Source organism: Lutra lutra, chromosome 16 (assembly GCF_902655055.1).
Source record: "Lutra lutra chromosome 16, mLutLut1.2, whole genome shotgun sequence".
NCBI classification, from domain to species: Eukaryota; Metazoa; Chordata; class Mammalia; order Carnivora; family Mustelidae; genus Lutra; species Lutra lutra.
In genome coordinates this window covers 3,611,713-3,639,663 of record NC_062293.1, presented here as the reverse complement: position 1 = coordinate 3,639,663, position 27,951 = coordinate 3,611,713, and the positions used below count along the sequence as shown (strand labels likewise).

The 27,951-nt window shown below is 53.1% G+C and overlaps 2 protein-coding genes and 1 long non-coding RNA gene across 6 annotated transcripts; 2 read left to right on the top strand and 1 right to left on the bottom strand.

Annotated features, from left to right (window-relative positions):
- Positions 1-182: 182 nt before the first annotated feature.
- TK1 (thymidine kinase 1) lies at positions 183-12,753 on the bottom strand. 3 transcript variants are annotated; one of them, XM_047706517.1, is made up of 7 exons: positions 12,656-12,753; positions 10,961-10,992; positions 9,806-9,916; positions 7,332-7,425; positions 1,576-1,665; positions 1,211-1,330; positions 183-1,114 (listed from the first exon to the last, which is right to left on the bottom strand). In XM_047706517.1, the coding sequence occupies exons 2-7, from the start codon at positions 10,975-10,977 to the stop codon at positions 908-910; spliced, it is 639 nt and encodes a 212-aa protein (XP_047562473.1). In that variant the 5' UTR covers positions 10,978-10,992; positions 12,656-12,753; the 3' UTR covers positions 183-907. The 3 variants fall into 3 exon arrangements, with proteins under 3 accessions (XP_047562473.1, XP_047562472.1, XP_047562471.1); XM_047706516.1 differs by lacking the exon at positions 12,656-12,753 and adding an exon at positions 11,121-11,251; XM_047706515.1 differs by lacking the exon at positions 12,656-12,753 and adding an exon at positions 11,121-11,251 and having other exon boundaries at positions 183-1,330.
- On the top strand, positions 1,220-4,483 carry LOC125086894 (uncharacterized). The gene is made up of 3 exons (XR_007123289.1): positions 1,220-1,355; positions 2,407-2,545; positions 3,760-4,483. It is a non-coding gene; the product is annotated as an uncharacterized LOC125086894 (long non-coding RNA).
- On the top strand, positions 11,170-27,951 carry AFMID (arylformamidase). 2 transcript variants are annotated; one of them, XM_047706510.1, is made up of 11 exons: positions 11,170-11,541; positions 13,547-13,637; positions 20,891-20,998; positions 21,087-21,135; positions 22,399-22,484; positions 22,583-22,655; positions 22,843-22,940; positions 23,231-23,309; positions 23,419-23,560; positions 23,768-23,872; positions 26,753-27,951. In XM_047706510.1, exons 1-11 carry the CDS (start codon positions 11,176-11,178, stop codon positions 26,783-26,785), a joined length of 1,230 nt encoding a protein of 409 aa, XP_047562466.1. In that variant the 5' UTR covers positions 11,170-11,175; the 3' UTR covers positions 26,786-27,951. The 2 variants fall into 2 exon arrangements, with proteins under 2 accessions (XP_047562466.1, XP_047562465.1); XM_047706509.1 differs by having other exon boundaries at positions 22,843-22,958.

The window sequence follows — 27,951 nt, the reverse complement described above, 5'->3', positions numbered from 1 at the left end:
TGGCTCCGCTAGTTAAGTGTCTGACTTCTGCTCAGGTCATGATGTCAGTGTCCTGGAACTGGGCTCCTGCTCAGCGGGGAATCTGCTTGTCCCTCTCCCTTCCACCCTCCTCCCACTTGTGCTCTCTCAAAAATAAAATCTAAAAAAAAAAACAAAAACCACAAAAAAACAGACACATGTGCTTTCACCAACCAGTAAATTTTAATATTAGTTATTAATTCACAGGCTACAACAGAACCATAGATCCTAACCTGAGCCACCTCTTCCCCTAGCACCTCCCCCCCCCCCCCCCCCCCCGCTTTAAAAGAGAAGCCCCTGGGACCTGAGCCCCATCAGGCTAAGGGTCTCCCGTGTGAGAGAAGCTGTAATTCCGGAGAAAATGATCACGGGGGTGTAGGCAGCAGGAGGACCCAAGTCCAGCCACCCTTGGGGGCCGGGAGTCAGTCCCAAGCAGAGACAGAAACCTCTGCGTGGGCCGAGGCTGGGTCTGCGCGGGAGGTACTGGCGCACGGACTTCCCAGTGAGAACAGAAACTCAAGGGCGAAAGCCACAAGGGGGAAGAAGCCATGGGCGCCAAAGTCGCCGCAGTGTGTGGTTCCGCCCCTGCCCCCGGAGGGTGGGGGCGGGGCTGACTGCGGCGGCCGGGCGCTAGCTCGTGAGGGGACCGGCGGCCGGGAAGGGAACCAGGGAAGGGGGAACCGGGACGCGTAGACCTCCGGCCGAGACCCGCACGGCGGGAAGCAGAAAGTCCCGTCTTCGCCCCGCCCCCACTTCCTCCTCGGGGCGGGCCGCGCGGCTGCCAGCGGGGGGCGCGGGGGCGGGGCGGGGCGGCCGGCGGGGGGCGGGGCGGCCGGCGGGGGGCGGGGCGGCCGGCGGGGGGCGGGGCGGCCGGCGCGGGCCGGGAGCCTCAGTTGGCGGGGCTGCACTGCAGGACCTGATGCGGAGCAAAGAGCTTCCGGGCTCCCGCCGCCTCCGCGGGCTTTGCGGGCACCAGCACCGGGCAGTTCTCCTTGTTCTCCTTGCCGTCCGGCGCGGCGGGCAGGCCCGAGGCCTTCTTGAAGTAGCAGAGGCGGCACACGGAGTGGTATTTGTCCGCGCCTCCAATCACCTCCACCTGGCCGCGGGACGCAGAGGGCGCGGACTGAGGCGGGGCACGGCGCCTGCGGGCCTCTCCCCACCCCGCGCCCCCGGGCAGGCAGGTGCGCGCTACCTCTTTCTCCGAGCCTAGCCGCTTGGTGTACGCGGCCTCCCGGAAGCACTCCATGCACACCGCCGTCAGCTTCACCACGCTCTCCGCCAGGGGCACCAGGTTCAGGATGGTCCCAAAGGCCTACGCTCCCAGCAAAGGACAGCAGGTGAGCACATCCACCTGGCCAGGTGGGCTGTCCCTTGACACCCTTGGATGGACCCGGGGCAAGCCGGGTGCTGGGTCTTGCTCACCTGCGTGCCCCTGCCAGGACGCTAGGACGAGGCAGGCCCAAAGTGCTTCTAAGTGGCAAGCCCCCGTCACCGAGGCCGGCGGGTCTGCCCCTGCTCCTGCCCAGGCCCCTCCAAAACCCGGATCAGATGCCTCACCTTCCTCTGGAAGGTCCCGTCCAGTGCGGCCACGATCACGGTCTTCCCGGCGTTGGCCATAGTCTCGCTGAACTCCACGATGTCTGGGAACTAGAAGGGGGCAGGGGGTGGGGGGGACGTCAGGCACTCAAACAGTGATGTGCCCTCTGATGCCTCTAGGGGGGTCAGGGCTCTGCCAGCGCCTTACAGAGCAGGAGGACACAGCAGGCCCTGTGTTCACTTTGTCAATCAGCTGTCATGCTAAGCGGCCCAGGGCTGTTTCTGCAGGTCCTTTGTGAGTTTTCCCTGCTCAATCATTCTGCCTCCAGTGGGCCGTGTTTGTCTAACTGGATTGGTTTCTGGTTGTGTGAACAGGCACGTCCTTGTCTTGGGGCAGCGGGTCTCTCCCCAAGCCGTTTAGGCTGGGCTTGGCCCATTTATCGGGGTGTGAAGTTACCGTGACCTGGACGGTTAGCAAGACAAGGTCCACGAAGGTGACTGTAAGAAAACTGAGAGCAATTCGAGTAGGACTCAGCTGAAGCCAAATCCCGTTCGTTACCCTCCCTAGGGCTGGCCAGGCCCAAGCTACAGAGGCACCCCCCGTCCCACCCACACTGACTCTGGCATGCTCACCCATGCTTTGCGGGTCACAGAAATGCAGCTCCCAGTCTGCAAGGGGCTCTCGGCCAGTAAACACCCCCTTTTCTAAGTTGTCACAGAGAAAACAGTTTCTAGACGTTACCAAATAATCCCTGGGTGGGGCGGGTGCAAAACGACCCAGAGATGAGCCTCCCTGTGCCTCACCGGCCACACGGAGGCATAATGTCAGGACACTTGTCCTTCCACACCCAGGTCTGGGGTCCTGGGAGGGCCTCAGCCCCCCTCCTGCCCACTGCGCCGACGCCAACATTCGAAGAGCTCACATCGTCCCCTGCTCACATGCCACCTCCCTGGGAAGGGGCCCCCAGCAGGGGTTCCCGACGTCTCCAAGGTAAGGACATGGTGGGCACATGGCCAGCACCCCGTAGAACACCGCCGGGAAGCTCGCTACTGACACTGATTTCTATTGCTATTCATCTTTAAGTTATGTTATGGGTTGACCTGTGTCCCCTCCCACCCCCGAAATTCACGTTGAAACCCTAACTTCCAGTACCTCAGAACATGACCTCATCTGGAGGTAGGGTCTTTGCAAATGCCACCCCATTAAAATGAGGTCAGCCAATTTCATATGACTGCTGTCCTTACAGGAAGGGGCCATTTGGATGGAGACACGGAGGGAGGCGGGCCATCCGCAAGCGAAGGGGAGGGACCTGGAAGTCCTCACAAGGAAACGAGCCTGCCCACACCCTGATTTCAGGCTTCCAGCCTCGAGAATTGGGAGAGAATCAGTTCCTGCTGCGTGAGCTGCCTCATCTGTGCTAGTTGTCACAGCAGCCCTCAGCAAATAACGCAGCTTAAGCTTAGAACTCTAGGGGGCGCCTGGGGGCGTGGTCGGTTAAGCCTCTGGCTCTTGGATTCAGCTTAAGTCATGATCTCTCAGTCAGGAAATAGAGAGCCCCCCCACTCTCTCTCTCCCAAATAAATAAAAAAATCTTTAAAATAAAATAAAATAAATAGGGGCTCCTGGGTGGCTCAGTGGGTTAAGCCTCTGCCTTCGGTTCAGGTCATGATGTCAGGGTCCCGGAATCAAGCCCCGCCTGGGGCTCTCTGCTCAGCAGGGAGCCTGCTTCTCCCTCTGCCTCTGCGGCCCCCCTGCTTGTGTTCTCTTTCTCTCTCAAATAAATAAATAAAATCTTAAAACTAAATAGAACTTCAGGGCGCCCAGCTGGCTCAATCAGAAGAGCGTGCAACTCTTGATCTCAGGGACGTGAGTTTGAGCCCCACACTGGGTATAAAGATTATTTAAGTAAATAAAAACTTAAAAAAAATAAATAAACAAAAATAAAATAGAACTTCCAAGCAGTTAGCAAATTTCGGGTTGTTTTGGTGGACACAAAAATTTACAGCAGTGGGGGCGCCTGGGTGGCTCAGTGGGTTAGGCCGCTGCCTTCGGCTCAGGTCATGATCTCAGGGTCCTGGGATCGAGTCCCGCATCGGGATCTCTGCTCAGCAGGGAGCCTGCTTCCCTCTCTCTCTCTCTGCCTACTTGTGATCTCTCTCTGTCAAATAAATAAATAAAATCTTTAAAAAAAAAAAAATTTACAGCAGGGGCGCCCGGGAGGGAAAGTACCAGCAGAGGTTCTTGCTGGCGGCGAGCTGGCCCACCGGCGTCCAGCTGCCCCGTCCATACCTCCCGGCAACCGGCGGTGAGCCACTTCCTAAAGGAGCTTCGACTCGGGGGAAAGAACCCAGAGCCAAGCTTAGGAAGCCTTGGAGGGGATTTGCACCTGCGTCATCAAGAAGAAAGGGTAGCGGATAAACATGGAAACAGGACTACGAGGGTCTTGGAAACAAAAGAGAAATGCAGTGGAGTAGGGTGTATGGGTGTGTGTGCACTGGTGTGTACGTGTGTGCACACGTGGGCACGCTCCAGCACCCGCCCTTCACGCCTCTCCTGGGGATTTCTGCAAAGGCCTGGTGGTCACACTGCCCTCTCCACCTGCCGTCCACTCTCCTGCCCGGAGCCACCCACCTCCCTCCTACCCAAGACACACGCCACCAGCCAGCCACTCACTCCCTGGTTCTCTCCCAGGCCCCTTTCTGACCACCCCACCTTAGCTCTGTCCCCCTGATGTGCCTTTCCCCCCAGTTGTCTCCACCTGACCTGTGACGTCATTCTCTTCCTGGGCTAGAGTGTAAGCACAGGGGTAGAGACGCTGACTGGATCCCCAACACCAAGAACACGGCTGGCATGGGGCACAGGCCCGGAAAGTACTGATGGATGGATGGATGGATGGATGGGACTGGCCCTTTGACCAGCAATTCCACTTCACAGATAAACCCCAGTACACTGGACAGAAGATGTCCGTCACAGCCTTGAAATGGCACGTGCCAGGGGGCTCGCATAAGAAAGATATGGTGCATTTGTAAACATTTGGAAGGACGGGGACATCCTCCTAGCAGGGACGTTTGCTGACACGGGTAAACAGCCACACAGCGTGATAGGAACCCCCTCTTTAAAAATGTACACCTACAGGGATGCCTGGGTGGCTCAGTTGGTTAAGCCGCTGCCTTCGGCTCAGGCCATGATCCCAGGGTCTTGGGATCGATTCCCGCATTGGGCTCCTTGCTCCACAGGGAGCCTGCTTCTCTCTCTGCCTCTGCCTGCCACTCTGCCTACTTGTGTGTATGCGCTCTCTCTCTCTCTGACAAATAAATAAATAAATAAATATCTTAAAAAAAAAAAAAAGAAAAGAAAAGAAAAACGTACGCCTACAGAACAGATAAAGAAGATGTGGTATATATACACAATGGAATACTATGCAGCCATCAAAACCCCCCTGAAATCTTGCCATTTGCAACAATGTGGATGGAACTAAAGGATCTTACACTAAGCAAAAGAGTCAATCAGAGAAAGAGAATTATCAGATGATCTCACTGATATGAAGAATTTGAGAAGCAAGACAGAGGACCATCGGGGAAGGGAGGGAAAAATGAAACAAGATGAAACCAGAGAAGGAGACAAACCATAAGAGACTCTTCATCTCAGGAAACAAACTGAGGGTTGTTGGAGGGGAGGGGTGTGGGAGGGATGGGGTGACTGGGTGATGGACACTGGGGAGGGTGTGTGCTATGGTGAGTGCTGTGAATTGACTAAGGCTGACGAGTCACACACCTGTACCCCTGAAGCAAATAATACATTCCATGTTAATAAAAAAAAAAAAAAGTAAGCCTATAAAGATTAGACAGGGGGCGCCTGGGTGGCTCAGTGGGTTAAGCCGCTGCCTTCGGCTCAGGTCATGATCCCAGGTCCTGGGTTCGGGCCCCACATCGGGCTTTCTGCTCAGCAGGGAGCCTGCTTCCTCCTCTCTCTCTGCCTGCCTCTCTGCCTACTTGTGATTTCTCTCTGTCAAATAAATAAATAAAATCTTTAAAAAAAAAAAAAAAAGATTAGACAGATATAGAACCAACATGTAATGGGTTTTTGGGTTGTTTTTCTGGGTTGTGAAAAGAGAAGGGCAGCCCCAGCGGCACCCACAGCTGGGCCCCAGTGTGACGTAATTAGGTTTAGGATGCCGGGCAGGATCACCACGCTTCCTGAGGGCCCTGGATCAAGGGCTAAGCCAACCTCCTAAAATCCTCCCCAGAATAAGCCCCATAAGCAAAGCCCTCCCAAGACGCCCCTGGGTCCCGCAATGTGGGTTCTCCCTGCAGCAGTGACGAACCCCCGCCACACACACAAGAATTTCAGGGCATAGAGGTGGAGTAAAATACAGTAAAAGGGACCATGTGCCCAAGCCAGTGCACACGCTTCAAGAAAGGAAAAGACTAAGCCGGAAAAGCCTTTAACACAAGATTTTCCAAAAGGCAAGGGAAGGGACGGCAGCGGTTAGAACAAACGGTACATCCGTAAACAGAAACAAGGATATGTGACTGAGAGCGGGAGTTACGCGAAAAGAACTACCTGAAAATCCCAAATGGAAATTAGTCTTTGAAACCACACACGCTTTGGGAGATGTTCCCAGAACACCTACCAGAAGGTGAGGAGATGTGGAAGGGTAGTGGCTACATTCTCCCCGCCAGGCAAGAAGGCACTGGCGCTCAAATGTAAAAGACGCACCAGTCACCAAACTAAACACAACACCGCCCAGGACACCAGTCACCTGCTCAGGAAGGCAGCCACACACCGGCGGCGCCCTCTCCGTGGCGGCAGGAAGGGGCCCCGCTTCTCCAAAGCCATAGGGAAAAACCATCGTTAAGCTACCCTTTGCCACCCTGCTTATCCTACAGAACAAAATAAAGACGTTTTCCTACCAAGACTCAGAAAGCTTCCCGCTCAAACGTCCTGGGCTGGAAGAGCTCCTGTAGGGTACACTTCCAAAGAAGAGAAACAAATCCATAACAAACAAGCCAGAAGCAATGGGGAGGCAAACAGAGCACTGCTTACATACCAGCGCTGAGAAATTGGCTTGAACTGATAGCCCCAAGGTCAAGAATCATAGGCTCTACAGACTGAGCAGGCCAGGCACCCTAAGAAAATGGATTTTGTTGTTGTTGTTGTTCACTGTAAATATATGTATATATATTTCTTCTTAGGGGGGTGGTGAGTGAGAAGGGAATCTTAGGCAGCTCCATGCCCAGCGCAGCATGACATAGGGCTCGCTCTCATGACTCTGGGGTCATGACCTGAGCCAAAATCAAGAGTCAGAGGCTCAACCAATTAAGCCACCCAGATGCCCACCCCCAGCTTTGTTGTTGTTGTTTTTTAAGATTTTATTTATTTATCTGACAGAGAGAGACACAGCGAGAGAGGGAACATAAGCAGGGGGAGTGGGAGAGGGAGAAGCAGGCTTCCTGCCGAGTGGGAGCCCGATGTGGGACTCGATCCCAAGACCCTGGGATCATGACCTGAGCTGAAGGCAGATGCTTAATGGCTAAGCGACCCTTTTATAGATATAGATATAGATATAGATATAGATAGATATAGATTTTTTTTTTTAAGAAGGTAAAATAAATCCCTTCAAACATGAAAAGCAGTATGGAGAATCCAAGGGCATTCAGACACGAGCTGAAGCAAGTTAACATTGCTTACTAAAAGATCAGAGATAGAACCAACAAAGGAGGAAGGGGGACAGACTGGGGGCTCGTAGGCAGAATGCCAGGACAGGCCAACTTACAAACTGCCCTTCGTCGATGCCTATGACAGCCGCCCCCAGGGCCTCCTGAGCCACGTCCCGGAGCAGGCAGGCTGGCAGTGCCTCCATGGTGTTCCTGGGGAGAGAAAGCCAGCAGGTGAGCAGGGCCAGGGAGCAGAAACCTGAATGCTGGGGCTGGGGGCCAGCTCCCGGGACCACCCTACCCGCCAAGCAGCTGCACTGTTGGGCTGGGGCTTGAAGTTAGTGCCTGTGGGAAGCCTCTGGGGAGGATAAAGGCCCGTGTTCAGAAAACCAGTCATTCAACCCAAGCTGTTTCCTTTGATGCACCAGACTAGAAGTTAACAATGCACATTCCAACGCTTAATGGAGACTCAAGGCTCCACTTCTGTTCAGTGTGGGCCGGGCAGGTGAAATGCTTTAATTTCTTTTAAAAGTGGGAAAAAGAACACCTAAATACAACTCAGGCTGCATTCTAGCTGTCTTTCTGTCAATGTGGTCCTAAAATTTAATCTTTTGCTTCTTTCTTTCTATGGACTAAGGAGCCCACTCAAGGCTAAAGTGCTCTGGAAGGTGCAGTGTGGTAAAGGGCGGAGGCTGGGCACCAGACTCAGCCCTGTGTGTCCCTGCAGAGATAAGCCCAGAACCCCAGCCAGCACTGCCGGAGAAGAATTCAATCCATTTGGCTCTTCTGGCAGGTCAGAGGACTTTTCCACCATCACAGAGCTATTAACTGGCAGAGCCAAGATTCAAATCCAAGGTCACACTGTTGTCCTGTGTGCCCAATGGGGAGAACCATATCCAGAAATGTTTGAAAGCCAAAGGCCATGTGTGGGAAGGTTCCAACCCAACCGTCCCCACACCGAGAGCCATTTTTTTTTCTTTTTAAAGATTTTGTTTATTTGACAGACAGAGATCACAGGGGGGCAGAGCAGCAGGCAGAGAGGAAGGGAAGCAGGCTCCCTACTAAGCAAAGAGCCCGATGCAGAATTCGATCCCAGGACCCTGGGATCATGACCTGAGCCAAGGGCAGATGCTTAACCAACTGAGCCACGCAGACGCCCCTCTCTTTCAAGATTTTGTTTATTTATTTGAGAGGGGGAGCACATGAGCGGCGGTGGGGTGGGGGGGGAGAAGCAGACTCCCTGCTCCCCGGGACCCTGGGACCATGACCTGAGCTGAAGGCCACTGGTACTCTCTGAAGGCCCCGCAGCCTGTAGCTGTATTTAGAAAAATAAACAAAAATACTTTATAGCAAGATAAGTTATTATCTTGCTATAATTCTACTCCAAGATCTGGGACTAGCGTGAGATAGTATTTCAAATTCCCCCTTCCCTCCCCAAATAGAAAAAAAACAGAGGGTGGGCAAGGGCAGCATGTCTGGAGCCCTGTCCCTCCTGCACCAACGGCTCGGTCCCAGCAGTGGCCCATCCCAGCCTCTGCAGCCCGAGTCAGAGAGCTCCCAGGGGCCCCTATCTGCCTGACTTCTCCTGGGACACTGCTGCCTCCTCTGCTCCCACCGCCCTTGCACGGTGCAGCAGCAGAACGGCATGTTTTAGGGCGGAAGCAAACTGGACAGTAGAAATGACCAGCATGGGACAGCACGGCCGGAAGCACGTGGCACCCAAAGCCTCCCACTTAGCTCTGAGTCCCAGGCACTGTCCACCCCACCCCCCACCTGGCTTCACAGACCCCACACTGCCACCCCGAGGCTACACACATGGGGCCACTCTGAGGTTCCCAGACTGCAAGCTTTGTCCGTGGCACAGCATGGCTTTGCCATGGGTGGGGGGGTGGGTTTCAGTGGGACAAGCCCCGAGTACAGAGATCACGTCCCAGGCTCAGAAATCTCAGGCCTTGATCCGTAGCCAAGGAACAGGCAAGAGCCAATTTAATTTCCCCTTCCCTCCCCTCCTCACATGGCAAACAGAAATGTCCTTAGGGCGCAGGCAGATAAACGTAAAAGCAGGTGCATGAAAACCATGCGACAACCCAGCGTGAGCCAGCTATAACGACGACAAAGTCAAATGAAAAACAACATGCAGGCTCAAAGAAACCAGTTTGCCACCGCACAGCCGTCAGCACAGCACTGTTGGCAATTGCGGCAGGATAGATACTGGCCGTGGGGCTGTCCTGCGTGTTGTGGGATGTTCGGTTTGGAAGCATCCCGTGACCCTCCCCCACTGCAGTCGTGAAGAATGGATGGAACTGTCTGCAGACATTGCCAAATGGACTTCTGGGGACGGGGGTGCAAACGCTCCCCTGGTTAAGAACACTGGGCTAGAACTCCGCGCAAGGCCAAGTCCACGATCCCTGGCCAAGCGACTTTGAAAGTTTGCAGACTTGCCGTGTTTCGATGCCAGGCATCAGCATTACTAACCATTCCTGCTAAAAGAGAGCTCTGATGGTGCGTTCTAGGCCCTTGGGAATTTTCACCAGGCTTCTGGGGAGGGGGGGTGGGCAGTCATGTGACAGGACAGACGCGGGCAGGGACTCACCGGTCATGCGTGGAGAAGCTGCTGCTGTACCGAGTGTCCTTGGCGTACTTGATCACCAAGCACTTGTACTGGGCAACCTGGAAGCGGCGGACCCTTCGCATCAGCTCCGTACTGCAAGAGTGGGGCCCTCCGTGAGCTCCACGGTTTGAGAGTGGGCAAGGAAGACCCCCTCAGCACATGCGGGGCGCCCCACCACCTTATAGGGGTCTGCAGCCTGAGACCCACCAATGGACAGAAAGAGGACAGAGGGCCCGTGCTCTGGGAGTCCACAGCCTAGGCCTGAGAGGGATACTGGCGAGAGCAGTCATGGAGCCTGGGAAAAATGGAATAATAGAGGCGTGCTGAGGTGGTAAGTGTTCTCCTTGGGGAGGGTGGCAAGGAATGACCCCCAGATGGCCCGGGGATGGAGGGGTGAGGGTCTCAGGGATCTGGTGGAGCGGGCAGAGGCAAAAGCCCCACGTGGAGGAGAGGGGCCAGACTGCCTTCCAAAGCAGTCTCATCCCGGAGGCCTTCACCTCGTCGGAACTGATTTCAGAAAATTTTTTTGCGCAAGAAGAAAATCTCTTTGCCTCTCCCAGAGCCTAGAGCTTGCACCGGAGTGACCCCACCCCCACCCCCAACCCCGGGGCAGAGGGCATTTCTCAGGGGGCTGGCTAGTCCTGCCTAGGTCAGGTGATGGTGCTGTCACATCAAGGGAGCAAAGGTGCCCTGGTCTGACTCCTTAGTGTATAAACTAAGGAAACAGTCACATGGGAAGGCGGGGGTGGGGCGGGGGGAGGCGGTTGCCCATACTGCAGGGCGCATAGGACCTGGCCCATGGTAGACGCGACTTTAAAAGAATTTAAAAATTTAATCACAAAAAGCATTGAAAGACTTGGCTGACCCTTTCCGAGAGGGCTTCGGTGCGAGGCTGCAGGCCTCGAGGCAGGAGGGAGCGGTGGTGGAACGACTCTTTCGGAAGGGACGCCTTGCCCAGGACCGGATCCCGGGAACAGCAGCATCCCGGGCGGGCACGCGCCGTCCGGCCGCGGGGGCTGTGCTGAGGGGTGCTGTCTGAGAGCGGCGGCGGGTCAGGGGCGCCAGGGGAGGAGGACGGCCCGGGGTAGGGGAGGGATCGGGGAGGAGGCGGTCCCCACGAGGCCGCGACTTACTTACCTTTTTCCTGAGAACATGGGTCCTAGAATCACCTAGGAGGGAAGGCGAGGTTCACTTCGGGGCCCGCCATGCACGGACGCCCGGCCACCGCCACGGCCACAACCCCCACCCGGACCCCGCTCCAGCTCCCGCGTGCAGGGATCCCGTCCCCGCGCGGCACCTGAATCTGCCCCCGGGTCTTGCTGGGGGAGCCGGGAAGCACGGTGGGCAGGTTGATGCAGCTCATGGCGCCCCGGAAAGCCTGCAGCTCGGGGTCCCTCCGGTGCCACCGCCCAGCAGCCAGGCGCGGGTTCCCGCGCGCTCCGTTTTTAACCCCGGCTCACTGGCCAATCGGGAGCCGGCGCCGGCGCCCCGGAGCCAATCAGCGAGCGGCCGCGGCGGGGCGGGAGATTCGACCGCAGCCCTCCCCTGGTGGGCGGCCCCGGGGCCCCTGCGGGCTCGCGTCACCGGGAGGGCGGGCCCGGACCCCGCCGCCGCGTATAAATAGCCGGGGTGGCCTTCTGGCCGGCCGCAGTAGGACGATGGAGGTCCCCGGCCGCGGGCCCCGAGCCGAGGCTCCCTGGAAGCGGCTCTCTGCAGAGGTAGGCGGGCTGCCGGGCGGGCCGCGCGGTGCGGAGGTTAGATGCGGTGCCAGCAGCGGAGCTCAGGCGGGCGTAGACCCTGCGCTCTCCAGGGCAAGGGGGACCTGCGTGCCTGCTCCGAAGGCTTTAGCGCCCTGACTGGGTGTGCTTCTGGCCACGGGCAGGCTTCGGTGAGCCTGGTTTCAAGGGCAGAGAAAACCGTGCTCGCGTCCATAGAGAGGGCCACGGTTCCCGACCTGACCCGAGGGTCCCCCCCTGCGGATGGAGGACGGGGAGGATGCAGAAAGGCTGCTGTTTCCTGACCGTCATCCTTGGGCTAGAAACCACCCAGGCAGAGCACGCGCTCTGATTGTCACTCAACTGTAGTTTCCTAACTAGTTTCCCGGAATTTCAGGCACTGTTCTGAGTTTTTTCGGGTTTTGTTGTTGTTGTTATTGTTGTTGTTCTTTCGTTCGTTTGTTTGTTTTCCTGGTCCCTGATACACCTGAGAATCTGATAAATTATGCTTACTACCCCCAAGAAATGCTCTGTCTCTCTGTCACACACACACACACACACACACACACACACACCCCTGCACTACCAGGGAACTCTCAAAAACCCACATACATAACAGGTGTGAAGACGATGATTGCTCTCAGTGTGTGTCAGGGACGACAAGGTGCCCTACAGACACATATTGTACAGATGTAAAGAATGCTGGCCAAGACTCTTGTTCAGCGGGAGGAGGCAGTAACCCACACTTGAAGGGTTAGTTTTACTTCATTTACATGCCTTATGTCCTTCAACCTTGGGCTGAGACCCAGAGAGGGTAAGTGAGTTGTCCAGAGGAAAACAGCCTCTAAGTGTTGTTGGAGCTTGGATGACACTCAACCCATCTGACTCCAGAGCTCAAGACCCTTCCATGAAGCCATCCTGTCTGCAAATTCCCCATCTTAGTCTCCACTCTTTCTCCTTGTCTTCAAGCTCCTTATCCAAAATCTGGTTCCTCGTTGCTCTCTGCATTACATCTGAACATCTTAGCCTAACATCCGAGACCCTCTCCCCCAGCCCCAGCTTCCCTGCCGCACCTCTGTGTCTCAGCAGTCTGGCCCAACAGCATTTCCAAACTGACCTTTGGTTTCTTTGCTGTGACTCCTGCAATCAGAATCCTGCTCTCTCAGGGGCTCCTGGTCAGCGGCTCCTGGGTGGCTCAGTCAGTTGAGCGTCCGACTCTTGGTTTCAGCTCAGGTCATGATCTCAAGGTTGTGGGTTCAAGCCCCGTGTCCAGGTCCACACTGACGGGGGATCTACTCGGGATTTTCTCCCCCTCCCTCTGCCCCTCCCCCTGCTTGTGTGCTCTCTTGCTCTCTCTCTCTCTCTCTCTAAAATATAAATGAATAAACTCTTTAAAAAAAGGGTCAGGGGCGCCTGGGTGGCTCAGTGGGTTAAATCCTCTGCCTTCAGCTCAGGTCGTGATCTCAGGCTGCTGGGATGGAGTCCCACGTCTGGCTTTCTGCTCAGCAGGGAGACTGCTTCCTCCTCTCTCTGCCTACTTGTGATCTGTCTCTGTCAAAGAAATAAATAAAGTCTTTAAAAAAAAAAAAAAAGGAACATGCCTGCACAGAGAAGATCAACTTTCTCTGCAGTGGCCTGCCCCCAGCTCCCTGGCCTCCAGCAGCAGGAGTGGTACCCACAGTGGCATTAACCAGGACAGATTTATGGAACCTCATCTTCCCTTTAAGGCTGTCCACTAGTTAAAGCATGACTGTGGCTCTAGGCCACGAGTCTGAGAGCACCCAGGACATTGTGTCTGAAGTACCTAATTAATTGATGTTGGGGGGAGAGTGAGGAGTAGGTGACCAGGCTGGAGATGGGAGGGGCTTGAAGGAAATTGAGAGCATCAGCCTGAGATATTGGGGAGGCGGCTTCTCAAGGCGGAGAGAAGCATCTAGACTGTTAGGAGGGATGGGGGCACAGTGTGGAGAACAAAGGTCTTATGCAGCCTTCTGTCTGTGTTCCGCAGGAGTTGGAGAATCAGTACTGCCCCAGCAGATGGGTCATCCGACGGGGAGCGGAAGAAACCCTGAAGATGTACTCACATCTAGGAGAAAAGGGTACTGGGGGCCATCTCCATGGCTGCCGTAGGTGGACTTTGGCAGGTGGCAATGGTTCAGATTGCAGGGAGCAGGGGGAGGCTCTCAGGGCAATTCCCAAAGTCAGGGCCACTCAGGAGCCCTCACTGCAGAATGGCTGGAACCAGGAAACGCCCCTCCATGCCATGATCCACCTCTACTGCATGCTCAGCCAGCCATGCCCAGGCACATCAGGTGACAGACCACAGTGGCATGGAGAGGCGGAGTGAAAAATCAAAAGGTCTCCCCCTTGGCCCAAACATTCGGTGTTGATGGTATTTGTAATCAAAGAAGACTTTGGTTTCTTTCAAGAAGTCAGGGCTTGGGACCCTGTAAGTGAGTGGAGGAATCCCGAGGTGAATCTTGGTTTCCCCAGGCTGAACAGAGCACTTGGATTTGGTGGTTCCATAAACTGAGATAATCCTTCTGGAAGAACAGGCTCGTGGAGGTTCATTCCCGCACAGACCGGTATCCTCCCTGTCCCAACGGACGTGGAGTGGAGTTGTGTCCTGGCCTCTTCAGAGCCCTCTGCAGGGCCCAGCTCTGTGCCAAACACGTGACTATTTGGTCAATAAACTAGAGTGTGTGGTGAAACCTACATGAGCTTGTAGAAAAGCCTTTTTTTTTTTGAAGATTTTATTCATTTAGGTCACCTGGAGTTCTAGGATCAAGTCCCACATCGGGCTCCCTGATCAGCAGGGAATCTGCTTCTCCCTCTGCCCTTCCCCTTGCTTGTGCTCTCTCTCTCCCTCTCAAATGAACAAAATCTTTTTAAAAAGAGATTTTATTCACTTATTTGAGAGGGAGAGAGAGCGAGAGAGAGCACGAGCAGGGAGGAGGGGCAGAGGGAGAAGCAGACTCTCCACTGAGCAGGGAGCCTGACCCAGGCCTCGATCCCAGGACCCTGGGATCATGACCCAAGCTGAAAACAGATGCCCAGCTGACTGAACCACCATCTTAATTGTCTTGAAGGAAAGGAGATCTGTCCCCCTTGAGAAAGTGAGTTCCGCATGAGGGATAAGAGCTGAGGAGAGCGTGCTGTCTGCTGCCCTCAGAGACTCCCACCCGTGATTGCTGTCCACGCCGTGGACAGCTTTAAGCTCACATTCCACTCGCCTTCCTGTTCTCAGTGCTGTAGCTGGCCTGGAGGAGCTGCAGGTGCCACTGACCCATTGCATGGGTGCAGAACATGAGCCCAAGAACAGGGGGGCATGAGGGCCGGGGGAATGAACAAGGGCCGTGCCCGTGCAGGGCTGCAGCCTGTCTCTATTTAAAATGTTGACATTTTGTTGGCCATGGACATTAGCGTTACTTGAGATTTAAAAGAGGTATGTATATTTACTGCCTCTAAATAGTATTTCTCTTTGGGGCAGCTGGATGGCTCAGTCGGTTGAGTGTCCAATTCTTTTTTCTTTTTATTTTATTTATTTATTTATTTATTTATTTATTTATTTATTTATTTAAAGATTTTATTTATTTATTTGACAGAGAGAGAGAGATCACAAGCAGGCAGAGAGGCAGGCAGAGAGAGGGGAGGAAGCAGGCTCCCCGCAGAGCAGAGAGCCCGATGCGGGGCTCGATCCCAGGACCCTGAGATCACGACCCGAGCCGAAGGCAGCGGCTTAACCACTGAGCCACGCAGGCGCCCCTCTTTTTTCTTTTTAATATTATTATTTTTTAAGATTTTATTTATTTATTTGACAGACAGAGATCACAAGTAGGCAGAGAGGCAGGCAGAGAGAGAGGAAGGGAAGCAGGCTCCCTGCTGAGCAGAGAGCCCGATTCGGGGCTCGATCCCAGGACCCTGGGATCACGACCCGAGCTGAAGGCAGAGGCTTTAACCCACTGAGCCACCCAGGCGCCCCGAGTGTCCAATTCTTTATCTCAGCTCAGGTCTTGATCTCAGAGTCCTGGGTTCAGGCCCCACCCTGGGCTCCGTGCTGGGCGTAGAGCCTACTTTTTAAAAAAACCTCTTCTTTAAAGTAAGTATTATTTATCTTTATATTGGTCAGCTTGGTCTGCACTAACAAAAGGCCATCGAATGGGTGGCTTAAACAGTAGGAATCTATTTCTCACGTTCTGGAGGCTGGGAAGGCCGCGATCAAGGTGCTGGCTAGTTTGGTTCCCTGGTGAGAGTCCTCTTCCTGACTTGCCGACAGCTGTCTTGTCCATATGTCCTCACTTGGCAGAGAGAGAGAGCAGGAGAGAGAGAGAAGAGCCCTGGTCTTTCTTCCTCTTCGTTTAAGGCTGCTAATCCCACGACAGGGGCCCCACCCTCATAACCTCATCCAAAGCAAATACCTCCCAGAGGTAATTACTCCCTCCAGTACCATCACGTTAGGGAGCAACACTTCAACATAGGGATGTTGGGAGACACAAACCTACAGCCCCAAACAATCTTCATTACTGAGTTTTTCGTGCCACCCCCCGACTCCAAAGCAAGGGCCTCCCTCACCTCACCCTGCTCGACGAGCTCATGCAGCTCGTGAGGGGGGCCCCTGGCCCCAGGGAGAAAGGAGCAGGCTGACCGGCTGGGGCTGGTGAGGCAGCGTCAGGGAGGGAGCCCTGCCTGGTCTCTGCTGCAGGATCCCCCAGACCCCGTCAGTGCTGCCTGTGGCCTCGAGGACTGCCCCACAGTCACACTCACAGGACACGGCAAAGCGACACCAAGCGCTAATAGTGGAAAATTGCTGTCAAGCCAGAACGCCTCTCCATGAAGGACAGAGAGAGAAAAGAAGACATGTTATGATCGAACAAGGGTTAGCCGAACTGTGACGTGCCCCATAGGCGAGCTGCTAGAGACCCCAGAAAGAAACGTCACCCTTTTATACAGGCCAGCAATATGCCCCATCGCAGACCAGATACACCTGCTCTCAAGATAGAGGGTACCTGTGCTCAAGCCAGAGAGCCTGACAGAGCCCCCGGGTTCTTCCACAATCCACCCAGTACCTAGGGTGGCCCAGGCTTGCAAATTGCCGTTCTCCAGAAAAAAAAGAAAATTCCCCGTCTCTTCAAGGCAAGAGGTAGTCTTGTAACTTGGGAGCCAGACACCTGCTCCTGCTCTCCCATGGAATCTGGGGGTACGGGTGCTGGCTTCTGGTCCTGGACAGAAACATTCCTAGCTTGTATAACTGGCAAGAAAGGTCTTTAGCTTTTAAAAATATTTACATACACCTCAAAAGGGTAGAGAAAGGATTTACAATGAGTTTCCCAAAATAAATACTGGAAGAAAAGGGAGGGAGGAAGCTCTCTTTTCCTTTTCTGCACCAGGGAGACTTCAAAAAAAAATTTCCCCCCCTTACTTTTGGTTTATATTCACCCTTACAGTCACTGACCTAGTAATTTGCAGTAGGGGAGTGTTCTGCTCTAATGTGTAGTTGACCTTTCTCCGCCTTAAAGACCTGGCCTCGCTAAGGCTGGACACGCAGGATGGCTGAGTGAGCATGGGCAGAGAGCAGAAGGGGGCGGGGAGGGGCCGGTTTTCAGAACTATTCCTGTCAGTAAGTTTAAACTTGTTTTACCGCAACTCTTAGGACTGATACATTGTACACTAAATGAAGGATGGATGCATGCACGGAAGGGTGGATGCATGGGCGGATAGAGTAAATAGGCAGACAGACAGGCAGGCAGGCAGGTAGAGGTCTGTGCCGAACCGCTGTTTGGGCGCCCTGCCTCTCAGACCATCCTGCGGCCTCCAGTCCCCCAAGCCACGGCCTTCTCCAAGAGAACCAGTCGCCCGTGAGGTGGGTGCAGCCTCGTGATTGACAGCCTCTGGTGGGGTCCGGATCTCCGAGGGCCCTTCCTCCCTTCGCGGGGGCTTTTTCCTCTCCACCAGAAAAGCCAGAGGAAGAATCAAAGGCACAGAAGATACAAGCGCCAGTTTTGTTTGCGCTATACAGTACACGTGACATAAAATGTACCACTTAAACCATTTTATTTTTTTTTTAAGATTTATTTAGGGGCGCCTGGGTGGCTCAGTGGGTTAAAGCCTCTGCCTTCGACTCTGGTCATGATCCCAGGGTCCTGGGATCGAGCCCCTCATCGGGCTCTCTGCTCAGCAGGGAGCCTGCTTCCTCCCCTCTCTCTGCCTGCCTCTCTGCCTACTTGTGATCTCTGTCTGTCAAATAAATAAATAAAATCTTTAAAAAAAAAGATTTATTTATTTGACAGAGATCACAAGTAGGCAGAGAGGCAGGCGGGGGTGGACGGTGCGGTTGTGGGGGGCAGGCTCCCTGCTGAGCAGAGAGCCGGATGCGGGGCTGGATCCCAGGACCCCGGGATCATGACCTGAGCCAAAGGCAGATGCTTAACCAACTGAGCCACCCAGGTGCCCTTAAACACTTTAGATTAGAATCACAAATGCAATATATTTGAGTCACTGAAAGTCTCTAATAGATGCATTCCTTTAAGTGTGTCCTATATAGGGGCGCCTGGGTGGCTCAGTGGGTTAAGCCGCTGCCTTCGGCTCAGGTCATGATCTCAGGGTCCTGGGATCGAGTCCCGCATCGGGCTCTCTGCTCAGCAGGAGGCCTGCTTCCCTCTCTCTCTCTCTCTGCCTTTCTCTCCGTCTACTTGTGATCTCTCTCTGTCAAATAAATAAATAAAATCTTTAAAAAAAAAAAAAAAGTGTGTCCTATATAGTGGTCGGTGCCCGGTGTGGCACATGGACACACTAGGAGGCTGGCCTGTTCTGGTCATTAGACCTTTTTTAAAAAAATTTATTTATTTGACACAGAGAGAGATCACAAGTAGGCAGAGCGGCAGGCAGAGAGAACGGGGGAAGCAGGCTCCCCACTGAGCAGAGAGCCCAATGCGGGGCTCGGTCCCAGAACCCTGAGATCATGACCTGAGCCGAAGGCAGAGGCTTAACCCACCGAGCCACCCAGGCGCCCCTGGTCATTAGACCCTTGCAGGAATCACACCTCAGGCCTTCTGAGCAGTTGGTCACTTGAAGCATTAGGAGTTGGGAAGTCTCCACCCCCTCATCCACAGGAGAGGGAGCGGGACCCACAGCGCATAGCATAGCACACCTCTCTCCTAAGAAAAGTTCCCTTCTCTTGTCCCCTCACTCCAAGGATGGCGGGGGGCGGGGGGGTGTGGTCAGTAGACATGGTCAGTGATGGCAAACTGGTTTTGCTTGTCCTGCAAAGGCAGCCTGGTCTCTGGTTTTGGCATGGGGAAACTGGGCGTCTACCCTGATCAAGGCCAAGACCAGAGTCCAGCCAAAATGCCTACTGCCCATTTTAACAGTTTATGCGCACTTGCCCAGACACACTTTATACAAACTATCTCTACACAGTGCGTTAGCCCCTTCTGGAGATCCAGGGTCATCCAATCCAGAGGAGCATTATTTTCCTTTTGGGCCCAGCACCACGGCCACCAAGGCTAGGGACCTGGGCATCTCTGGGGATGTAGATCCCAAGTCACATCTCTCCCCACCAATTTCAGTATCAGGAAGATCACCATAATCTCTGTGCTATTTACACAACCTGTTCTGCTCTTTGCATCATGAAATACTCATCCATTTCCTTTTCGATTAATGTGTTTGGGGTCCTACTTATGTAATCTTTGATATCCCAAGATCATGGAGATCTCTTATTCTCTTTTCCAAGAGCTCTGTTGTCCTCTCTTTCATGTTTAGATAGTCCATCAGGAACTGATCTGGCGTGGTGTGAGGTAGGGATCAAGAAACTTTTTTTTTTTTTTCCATTTGGATATTTGGTTAACCCAGCACTGCTTGTTGAAATATTTATCACCCAATTTTCTTTTTTAAGATTTTTTTTCTCTTTATTCATTTGAATCAGAGAGAGACAGAGAGAGCATAGGCAGGGGAGAGGGAGAAGCAGACTCCCCACTGAGCAGCGAGCCCAATGTGGCACTCCATCCTAGGACCCTAGGATCATGATCCGAGCCAAAGGCAGACAGTCAACCATCTGAGTCACCCAGGCGCTCCTATCACACAATTTTCTTTTAATTTTTTTACTACCTATCAAGTCCTGGGTATACAGAGGCGGGCAAAGCAAAGCCCTTGTCTTCAGGGTGAAGGCAACAGACAGACAGGAAAAACAGCGAAAAGTATATCAAGAGTGGTGAATGCCAGACTCCATGACAAAGCCAAGAAGGGAGATAGGCCATAATGTCTCCGAGCAGCTTTCTATTATCATAGGTCAGAGGCTATGTCCGGTATTTTGCTATTAGAAATACCATTACTGTGGGCATCTTTAAAACAAGTCTTTGGGAATATATCTGATCATTTCCTTATAAAAACTATGTGGATAGGGACTTAGGAATCAAGGAATACAATCTTCTTGGGCTTCGATACCTATTTCCAAGCCATCTTTCAGAAGATCTTACAAATTTACACTCTCCAGTGCCCAGTGTTGGAGGGAGCTAAGCTGCCTGCATTTCACTGATTTTGGGGGAGAGCGCTTGGGGGAGGGCATGAATATACAGACTCCCCTCTCCCCCCACCCCTTCACCTCTGGTATTTATTTCCCTAACAATGCCCCTTCTCCTTTCTTCCACCCAAGTCGTAGCCAATTTCCACATCATTCTCACCTCTCCCCCTCCTGGCATCCAATTACATATCCATATTGTTTTATTATCTATTTATTTGAAGTGAGATTAAATATTTTATTTCTTTGAGAGAAAAAGAGAGAGCACTTGAGCGGGGGGGAGCAAAAGGGCAGGGAGAGGGAGAGAGAATCTGAGTGTAGACCCGACGCGGGGCTCGATCCCGCCACTGTAAGATCGTGACCTGAGGCGAGATCGAGAGTCAGACGCTTCACTAGCTGAGCCCCCCAGGCACCCCTACTTGAAGTGAGTTTATATCTTGCTTCACTAGAAGACTGTTTTTCCGAAGACTCGGACAAGTCGACACTTCCTGGAGCACGAAGCAAAGTGTAATGCCCGCGAAAACCCCGGAATAAAGCAGTGGACGGAGGGCGCCCTTCAGAACCATGGGAGCCCTTCCAGACAGACCTTGGCAGACCATATCGGTCCCACTTGGATTGGCCAGTCTGCTGTCATTGCAACTGACCACACACCCCCATGTGATGCTTGGGAACCCAGCTCAGATGACCTTGAGGACTTGGGGAAGCATCGTTCGGGCAAACAGTGACAGCTAGAACTGACTGGTGCACCCCAAGGGGCTTTCAGCAGAAAAGATTCTGCCTTAAATGATAGAGAAATTACACAGATTGTGCTGATGGCGACTTGTCCGTTTCTTGAAACAGCCACCAAGAAGGCCCGGGCCACCAGGAAGAGCCTGCTGCATGTCCCCTACGGGGATGGCGAAGGGGAGAAACTGGACATCTACTTTCCTGGAGAAGTGGCTGCTGAAGGTTGGCCATCGGGAGGGCCGTCCCTGGGCAGATCTCGGCTGGCCGGGCTGCCTAGGCTCAGCCCCCATGCCTTTGTCTGTCTTTACAGCCTTGCCTTTCTGTCTGTTCCTTCACGGAGGGTACTGGCAGAGTGGAAGGTGAGTTGAGGTCTGGATGAGCAGAATCTGGAGATTCTTCTTGCCCTGGTATAGGAGTTCCTTTGGCTGCTGCAACAGATGACTGCAAACTTGGTGGCTTATCACTGAAATACATTCTCTTCTGGTTCCAGAGGCCAGAAGTCTGAGATCGGGTTGCATGCAGCACCCTGCTCCGTTCTGAGGCTCCAGGGAGAAACTGCTCCCGCCTCTTCCAGCTTCTGGGGGGTTCTTGCTTTTCATTGGCTGTGGTCGCCTCATTTTTTTTTTTTTAAGATTTTATTTATTTATTTGACAGACAGAGATCCCAAGTAGGCAGAGAGAGAGGAGGAAGCAGGCTCCCTGCTGAGCAGAGAGCCCAATGCGGGGCTCGATCCCAGGACCCTGGGATCATGACCTGAGCCAAAGGCCAGAAGCTTAACCCACTGAGCCACCCAGGCGCCCCTGTGGTCGCCTCATTTCCGTCTCTGCCTCCATTCCCACCGAGCCTCCTCGGTGTCTGTGTGTCTGTGTCTCAGATCTCCCCCCACCTTTCTCTCTTATAACGTCACCCATAGTAGGATTGAGGTCCATCCTAAATCATGGATGACCTCACCTCGGGGTCCCTAATGACAGCTCTGTACACTGTGTGGCCGTATTCCCAGGTGCTGGGGTTAGGACGTGGACCTGTCTTTTGAGGGAACATGATTTAACCCACTGTACCCGGGGAGAAGTACATTCAAGCTACTCGCAGTCAAAGGGAAACTGCAGTGACTAACTCTCCTGGCCTGCGTGGGACTGAGGGGCTTCCCAGGACATGAGGCTTTCCGCGGGAGACCCCCCGGGGAACCCAGGTCAGCTTGTCACCGTAAGATAAGCAGAGGCATACTTGAGATCTTCAAGGACACTGTTGTTCCCTAGGATCTCACTTAAGGAGTTTCCTGCTATAGGATCTACGACCCTTCAAGCATAGGCATCTTCGCAGCTGAATTTATGGCTTTACCCTTTGTCCCACAAAGCTCTCTACTCATCTGATCTTCATTTCTCAAAGACAGCACCTACGAGAAAGTAGATGTCCCCATTTTACAGATGAGGAAAGCAGACTTAGAGGTTAAGTAAAGCCCCCAGGGTTTCAGAGCTAGCATGTGATAAGGTAAGGATAGCGCCTACCTTCTTCCTTATACTACACAGGACCAGAGAGGGCTGGAGCCCTGGGTGGACATGACCAGGAAGGAGCCTGCTTGGTGGCCGAGGTTTCTCCATTATCACGTTTGTCTCTTTCCTCAGTAAGGACATGTCAGCCTTCATGGTCGACCCACTGACGGCACGGGGAGTGGCCGTGGTAGTCGTGGCTTATGACATTGCCCCCAAAGGTAATGAGGATGGTCCTATGGGTTTGAAGGCTGCTGGGCTTTGGAGGGGAGAGAGCCACCCCCCATGGACCCTGACCCCACTCCTGCTCTGTGTGCAGGAACCCTGGACCAGATGATAAACCAGGTGACTCGGAGCGTTGTGTTTGTGCAGAAGAAATATCCGTGCAATGAGTGGGTGTCCCTGCAGATCTTCCTTTTGTCAGACAATGCGGGAGGATGGTGGGTTCAGTGCCTTGGGTGCAGGCCAGCTGCCTCCTCCGGGCTGTGGAGCAGAAGGCAAATCGGGAGCCTCTGGTACTGGTCCAATGCACTCAGGAAACTGAAGGCAGATTTGGCTCTCTTCTCTGACCCGACCCAGGGGACTTTACCTTTGTGGACACTCAGCAGGGGCCCACCTGGCTGCCATGATGCTCCTGGCCAACTGGACCAAGCACGGAGTCACACCCAACCTCAAAGGTTTTCACGGGACTGCAGGTCTGGCTGGGCAGCCTTCGCCCTCCTCAGGTGGTCGACACCGGCTGCCCAAAATCCCAGCAGCCACAGAGGGCTTGACCTGGGGGCTCTGAGCCCTGTGAGACAGGCCAGCTTTGCTTCTCTCCCCCTACCGTGGTCTTGCCCCTTTGGTCCTGGAGGCTGGGCTGGCCCCAAAATGCTCCCCCCACCCTCCGGGTCTGCTTGAGGCCTGGCTTGGTGGAGCCTCGGCCCCACCTGCAGCCTGACCCTCTGACTCTTCTTCCCCTTCACAGGTTTTTTCCTGGTAAGTGGGATCTATGACCTGGAGCCCATCGTGCACACCACTCAGAACGCCCCTCTCCTCCTGACCCCGTGAGTCATTTGCCCCCTCCTCCCTGAGCTGAGGGGGACCCTCCCAGGAGGGCCAGGGGTGAACTGCAGCCTCATCTCTGTCCTGACCCACGCCTACCCCCTGCATCAGGGAGGACGCTCGGAGGAACAGCCCGCAGCTGCTCCTGGAGGCAGCCTTGACTCGGCCCTCGGGTCCAGCCTGCCACATGCTGGTGACTGTGGGCCAACACGACTCCCCTGAATTCCACCGACAGTCTAGGGAGTTTTTTCAGGTACCCCCAGCTCCCCGCTTCTGGCCGGAGGTTGAGGGTCCTGTCCTCCTATTACCTTCCTCTTTGCTTCACCCCAAGGGACCCCAAGACCATGAGCCATTTATCCAACAAATACTTAGCGAGCACCTGGCACATGCCAGGCGCGGGGTGACGCTCCCCCACCCTCCCCAGCCTGCCGCCTCTTACTTGACTCCTTTCTTCACCCAGACGCTGCGCCGGGGAGGGTGGGATGCCTCGTTTGAAGAAATCCATAACGTGGATCACTTTGAAATCATTTGGAGCCTAACCCAGCAGGACTCTGCGCTCACCCAGGTGGGGCACAGCCTTTCACCACACTTTCACCTAGAGAGTGTGGGTCCCCCAGGAGAGGTGGGGAGGGGTGGGGGGGGGGCAGCGCACAGGGGATCTTTGGCCTCCAGGGGGCTGGGGTCCTGATGGTAGGAACTGAGAACCCCACTGGCTTCCTCTACTTCGCCTCATTCTGAAAGAGCCCCAGGGGATCTGCAGAGTCTGCTCCTGGGCATGCACATGGGAGCTGCCTGGGGCTTGGTGTGGACGGGGCGGGGCGTCGATCTGATACAAGGAAAGTATTCGCCTGTGTGTAAGCAAGCAGCAAAGCCAGCTTCAGGTAGGAGAGGATGGATGGGTCTGGTTCATAAACGTTCATTACAATTTTAACATGGAGAATCCTGTTTATTTATTTATTTTTATTTGATTTAAAGATTTGGTTTATTTATTTGACAGAGGGAAATAGACAGCGATAGAGGGAACACAAGCAGGGGGAGTGGGAGAGGGAGAAGCAGGCTTCCCTCTGAGCAGGGAGCCCGATGGGGGGGGCTCGATCCCAGGACCCTGAGATCATGACCTGAGCCAAAGGCAGACGCCTAACGACTGTCCAGGGGCGCCTGGCTAGCTCAGCTAGTGGAGCGCATGACTCTTGATCTCAGGGTCGTCGAGTTGGAGCCCCATGTTGGGTGTAAAGATGGCTTAAAAATAAAATCTTTGGGAAAAAGTCAAATATTACAATTTTAATGTGGAGAATTCTTCTAAAAGCCAAAGAGAAAACCAGGGAAAATACTTGCCACAGATTTGGCAGATAAAAAATTACCACTTCTGCTTCCCCCACCCCCAGCCCGGGAAAGTGGGCATGTCCTTAGCGTCACTTTTTAATCAGCTGCTGCCTCAATAAGGCTTCTTTTCTTTATTAAGATTTTATTTACTTATTTGACAGAGAGAGAGAACACAGCAGGGGAAGTGGGAAAGGGAGGAGCAGGCTTCCTGCCAGGCAGGGAGCCCGATGTGGGGCTCGATTCCAGGGGCTCCATTCCAGGATCGAGCCGAAGGCAGATGCTTAACGACTGAGCCCCCCAGGTGCCCTTCAATAAGGGTTTTTATAGCATTCTGTTTTAACTCACATAAATATTCTTACTATATAAAGAGCACTCTCAAATCAATAAGAACAGTTTTTATTTCTATTTAAGAATAGATTAGAAATAGAAAACAATGGATAAAGATAAGAGATGATTTTTTAAAAGATTTTATTTATTTGTCAGAGAGAGAGAGGGAGAGAACACAAGCAGAGGGAGAAGCAGGGAGCTGAGCAGGGAACCCGATGCGGGACTCAGTCCTAGGATTCTGGGATCATGACCGGAGCCGAAGGCAGAGACTTAACCAACTGAGCCACCCAGGCACCCAAGAACAAGGGATAATTTAAGAAAAAGTGTACATGGCTAATAAACATGGGGGAAAATTAAATTATACTAGTGATCATAGAAATGTCACTTAAAAGCCCAGTCCTTGGAGCACCTGGGTGGCTCAGTGGGTTAAAGCTTCTGCCTTCAGCTCAGGTCATGATCTCAGGGTCCTGGGATCAAGTCCTGGATCGGGCTCTCTGCTCAGCAGGGAGCCTGCTTCTCCCTCTCTCTGCCTGCCTCTCTGCCTACTTGTGATCTCTCTCTGTGTCAAATATAAAAACAAAATCTAAAAAAAATAAAAAAAAAGCCCAGTCCTTTCCCACCTGTCATGGAAAATGTTCTAATGATAATTATGCCCAGCCCTGCTGGAGAGGTTGGGAAGGGGCTCCTCTCCAGTTCTGCCCTTGGGAGCACAGTCTGGTATCAGGAATCCAAACCCACAGGCCCAGGAATTCTGTTGCTTGGAATTTCTCTTCAGGATAATCAAGAAATACAAAAAGGTAGTCTTCCCAGCTTTATGAATATTCAAAACTTAGAAACAGCCCACACGTCCCAGTGAGTTTAAATTATGACATAATTTGGTAACAGAAGGAAGTTTGCGAAAATAAGTTAGGATACATCAAATTGTTTCAGATGTGAGAGCCAAAGCACAAGAAAGGAGCCAACATATTCCCAGTTTCATAATACGTAGGCAGCTAGACCCTGGGAGGCACAGGCATGCTTGTGAAAAAAAACAAGTACCAGGGGTGTGACAGGTGCATTTAAAAAATTCATTTCTGCATTTGCTAACACGAATATGCATTACTTTTTTTTTTTTTTAATGGAGGAAGAACAAACACTCATAAATGACATCTCTTGAAAAACCTAAGAAATACATATTTCAGGTTTGGGAGGCCGTCCAGTCTCGGACACAACTACCCAACACTGCCACTGTAGTACATATAGAAGCTGCCACGACCATTCATAAATGCTGAGCAGGGTGGCTGCGTGCCAATAAAACTTTATTCGTACGGACATCTGACTCTTACATAATTTTTACATGTCAGGAAATAATATTATGTTTCAATCTTTTTTCAACCATTTAAAAATGTAAAGCCAGCGACCCCAGCTGGCTGAGTCCGTGGAACGGACGGTTCTTGATCTCAGGGTCGTGAGTTCCAGCCCCACATTGAGTGTAGAGATTAAGTAGAATTTGGCCCTGGAGACTTTTAATTAATCAATTTTAATTAATTAACTAAAAACCTGATTAGTTCGTTTCATAAACACGTAAAGCCATTCTTAGCTCGTGGGTCCAGAAAGCACATCTCGAGCAAGGTAAGTCTATGAATGGCTGGGCGGTTATTTAGGACACTTCAAAGGACAGATGGGACGGAGCTGTCATTGTAAGTTACTGTTCTATGCTCAGGAATGCAGTCTGTTTCTTTCATGGGATTCTGGAGAGAGAGCCTCAAGAGCCTCTCTGAACCTGGGGGTCTTGGGTCTTTTCTTCCTGCTGCAGACGATTTTGAGCACAATCTTTCGGGAGCCCTAACCCCGCTGGAGTGTGGCCCCTGCCACCGATGATGAAGGTCCTCCACAGACCCCACACGCTTCCCCTTCCTGCCAGCACCCCCCTCCCCGTGCCCAGGAGCACCTCCGTTTGCTCCCAACACCACTGCAAATCTCCCTCCCGCTGGCCTGGATGGAGGGGTTCCAGGGAAGTTCCCCCCAGTCAAAAATGTGTGTGTGACAAAAATGACAATGCCCGGCAATCAATAGGCTTAGCTCCAGCTGAAAGTCTGCTGACCTTTTTGTAAGAGCTCAAACCAGTCTGTTCTGTCTTTTATGGCATTCTTTTGACCCATCTGTCCTGTCTTGAGGCTTTCCCTAAGCTCCGGGGACATAGCCCAGGGGCTAGCCCCTTCTGTGAGGGGACAAGGACATCCACAGCCAGGTCAAGATTCCTCTGCGCCCCACCCAGGGGTGTGTGCAGTTCCCAAGCAGCCCCTGTGTCCAACCACCACCCTCCCCTCCCCAGCAACCCTCCCCCACCCTAAAGAGCTAGGACCCCCTGAGAGATGGGGTGTCACAAAAACGGAAACTAGCCTAGATAGTCATCAGTCAGGGATAAGTACATCCAAGCCCCCAGCGGCCGAACACGATGTAGCCATAAGAAAGAGACATGTTTACCGGGTAGGAAATCCCCCCAAAATATTGTTACATGACAAAACCCAGATGCTTGCTTAATTACAACTTAGTACCATCTCAATGACTTTAAACAATACACCCCCACAAAAAGACGTTTTTCTCTGTGTGCTCACGTGTGTAACGCAGAGGACAGACCCTGGGGGACCCACACCTAAACCCTCTGCTACCCTCCAGGGAGGGAGGTGTTTTCGCTATATTTGTATTCTCTGCCGCTGGGGCTGAGAAGGTAATGAATATTTAAACGTAGTATGTAATCGGAAGTGCTGAAATACTCAAAAAGCTTTCAGGACGCAGGCAAGTGAGAACGACATTATAGACGGTAACTTGAATCTACCCAGACCTGCAAAGGACATGACTCACAGACTGTAGGACTTCCGTCTGACATCTGCAACCAGTTCTGAGACTGAGACCCCTCGCAGCTGCTGCAGGGGGGCCCCTCCCATGGCACACCTAGGTTGGGAATTGCCCCCTTAGGTTACACCCTGATGAGTTAAAATGTCTTAAAATAAG

Bases quoted from the DNA above. Each gene is read 5' to 3' on its own strand.
- AFMID (XM_047706509.1), top strand. From the start codon at position 11,176: ATGCAGCTCATGGCGCCCCGGAAAGCCTGCAGCTCGGGGTCCCTCCGG. The intron at 23,310-23,418 runs GTGAGTCATTTG...CCCCTGCATCAG, and splicing joins GCCCCTCTCCTCCTGACCCC to GGAGGACGCTCGGAGGAACA. The intron at 23,561-23,767 runs GTACCCCCAGCT...TTCTTCACCCAG, and splicing joins AGTCTAGGGAGTTTTTTCAG to ACGCTGCGCCGGGGAGGGTG.
- TK1 (XM_047706515.1), bottom strand. From the start codon at position 11,186: ATGAGCTGCATCAACCTGCCCACCGTGCTTCCCGGCTCCCCCAGCAAG. The intron at 7,426-9,805 runs GTGAGTCCCTGC...TTCTCTCCCCAG, and splicing joins AGCTTCTCCACGCATGACCG to GAACACCATGGAGGCACTGC. The intron at 1,331-1,575 runs GTGAGGCATCTG...CTGGGAGCGTAG, and splicing joins ACGGGACCTTCCAGAGGAAG to GCCTTTGGGACCATCCTGAA.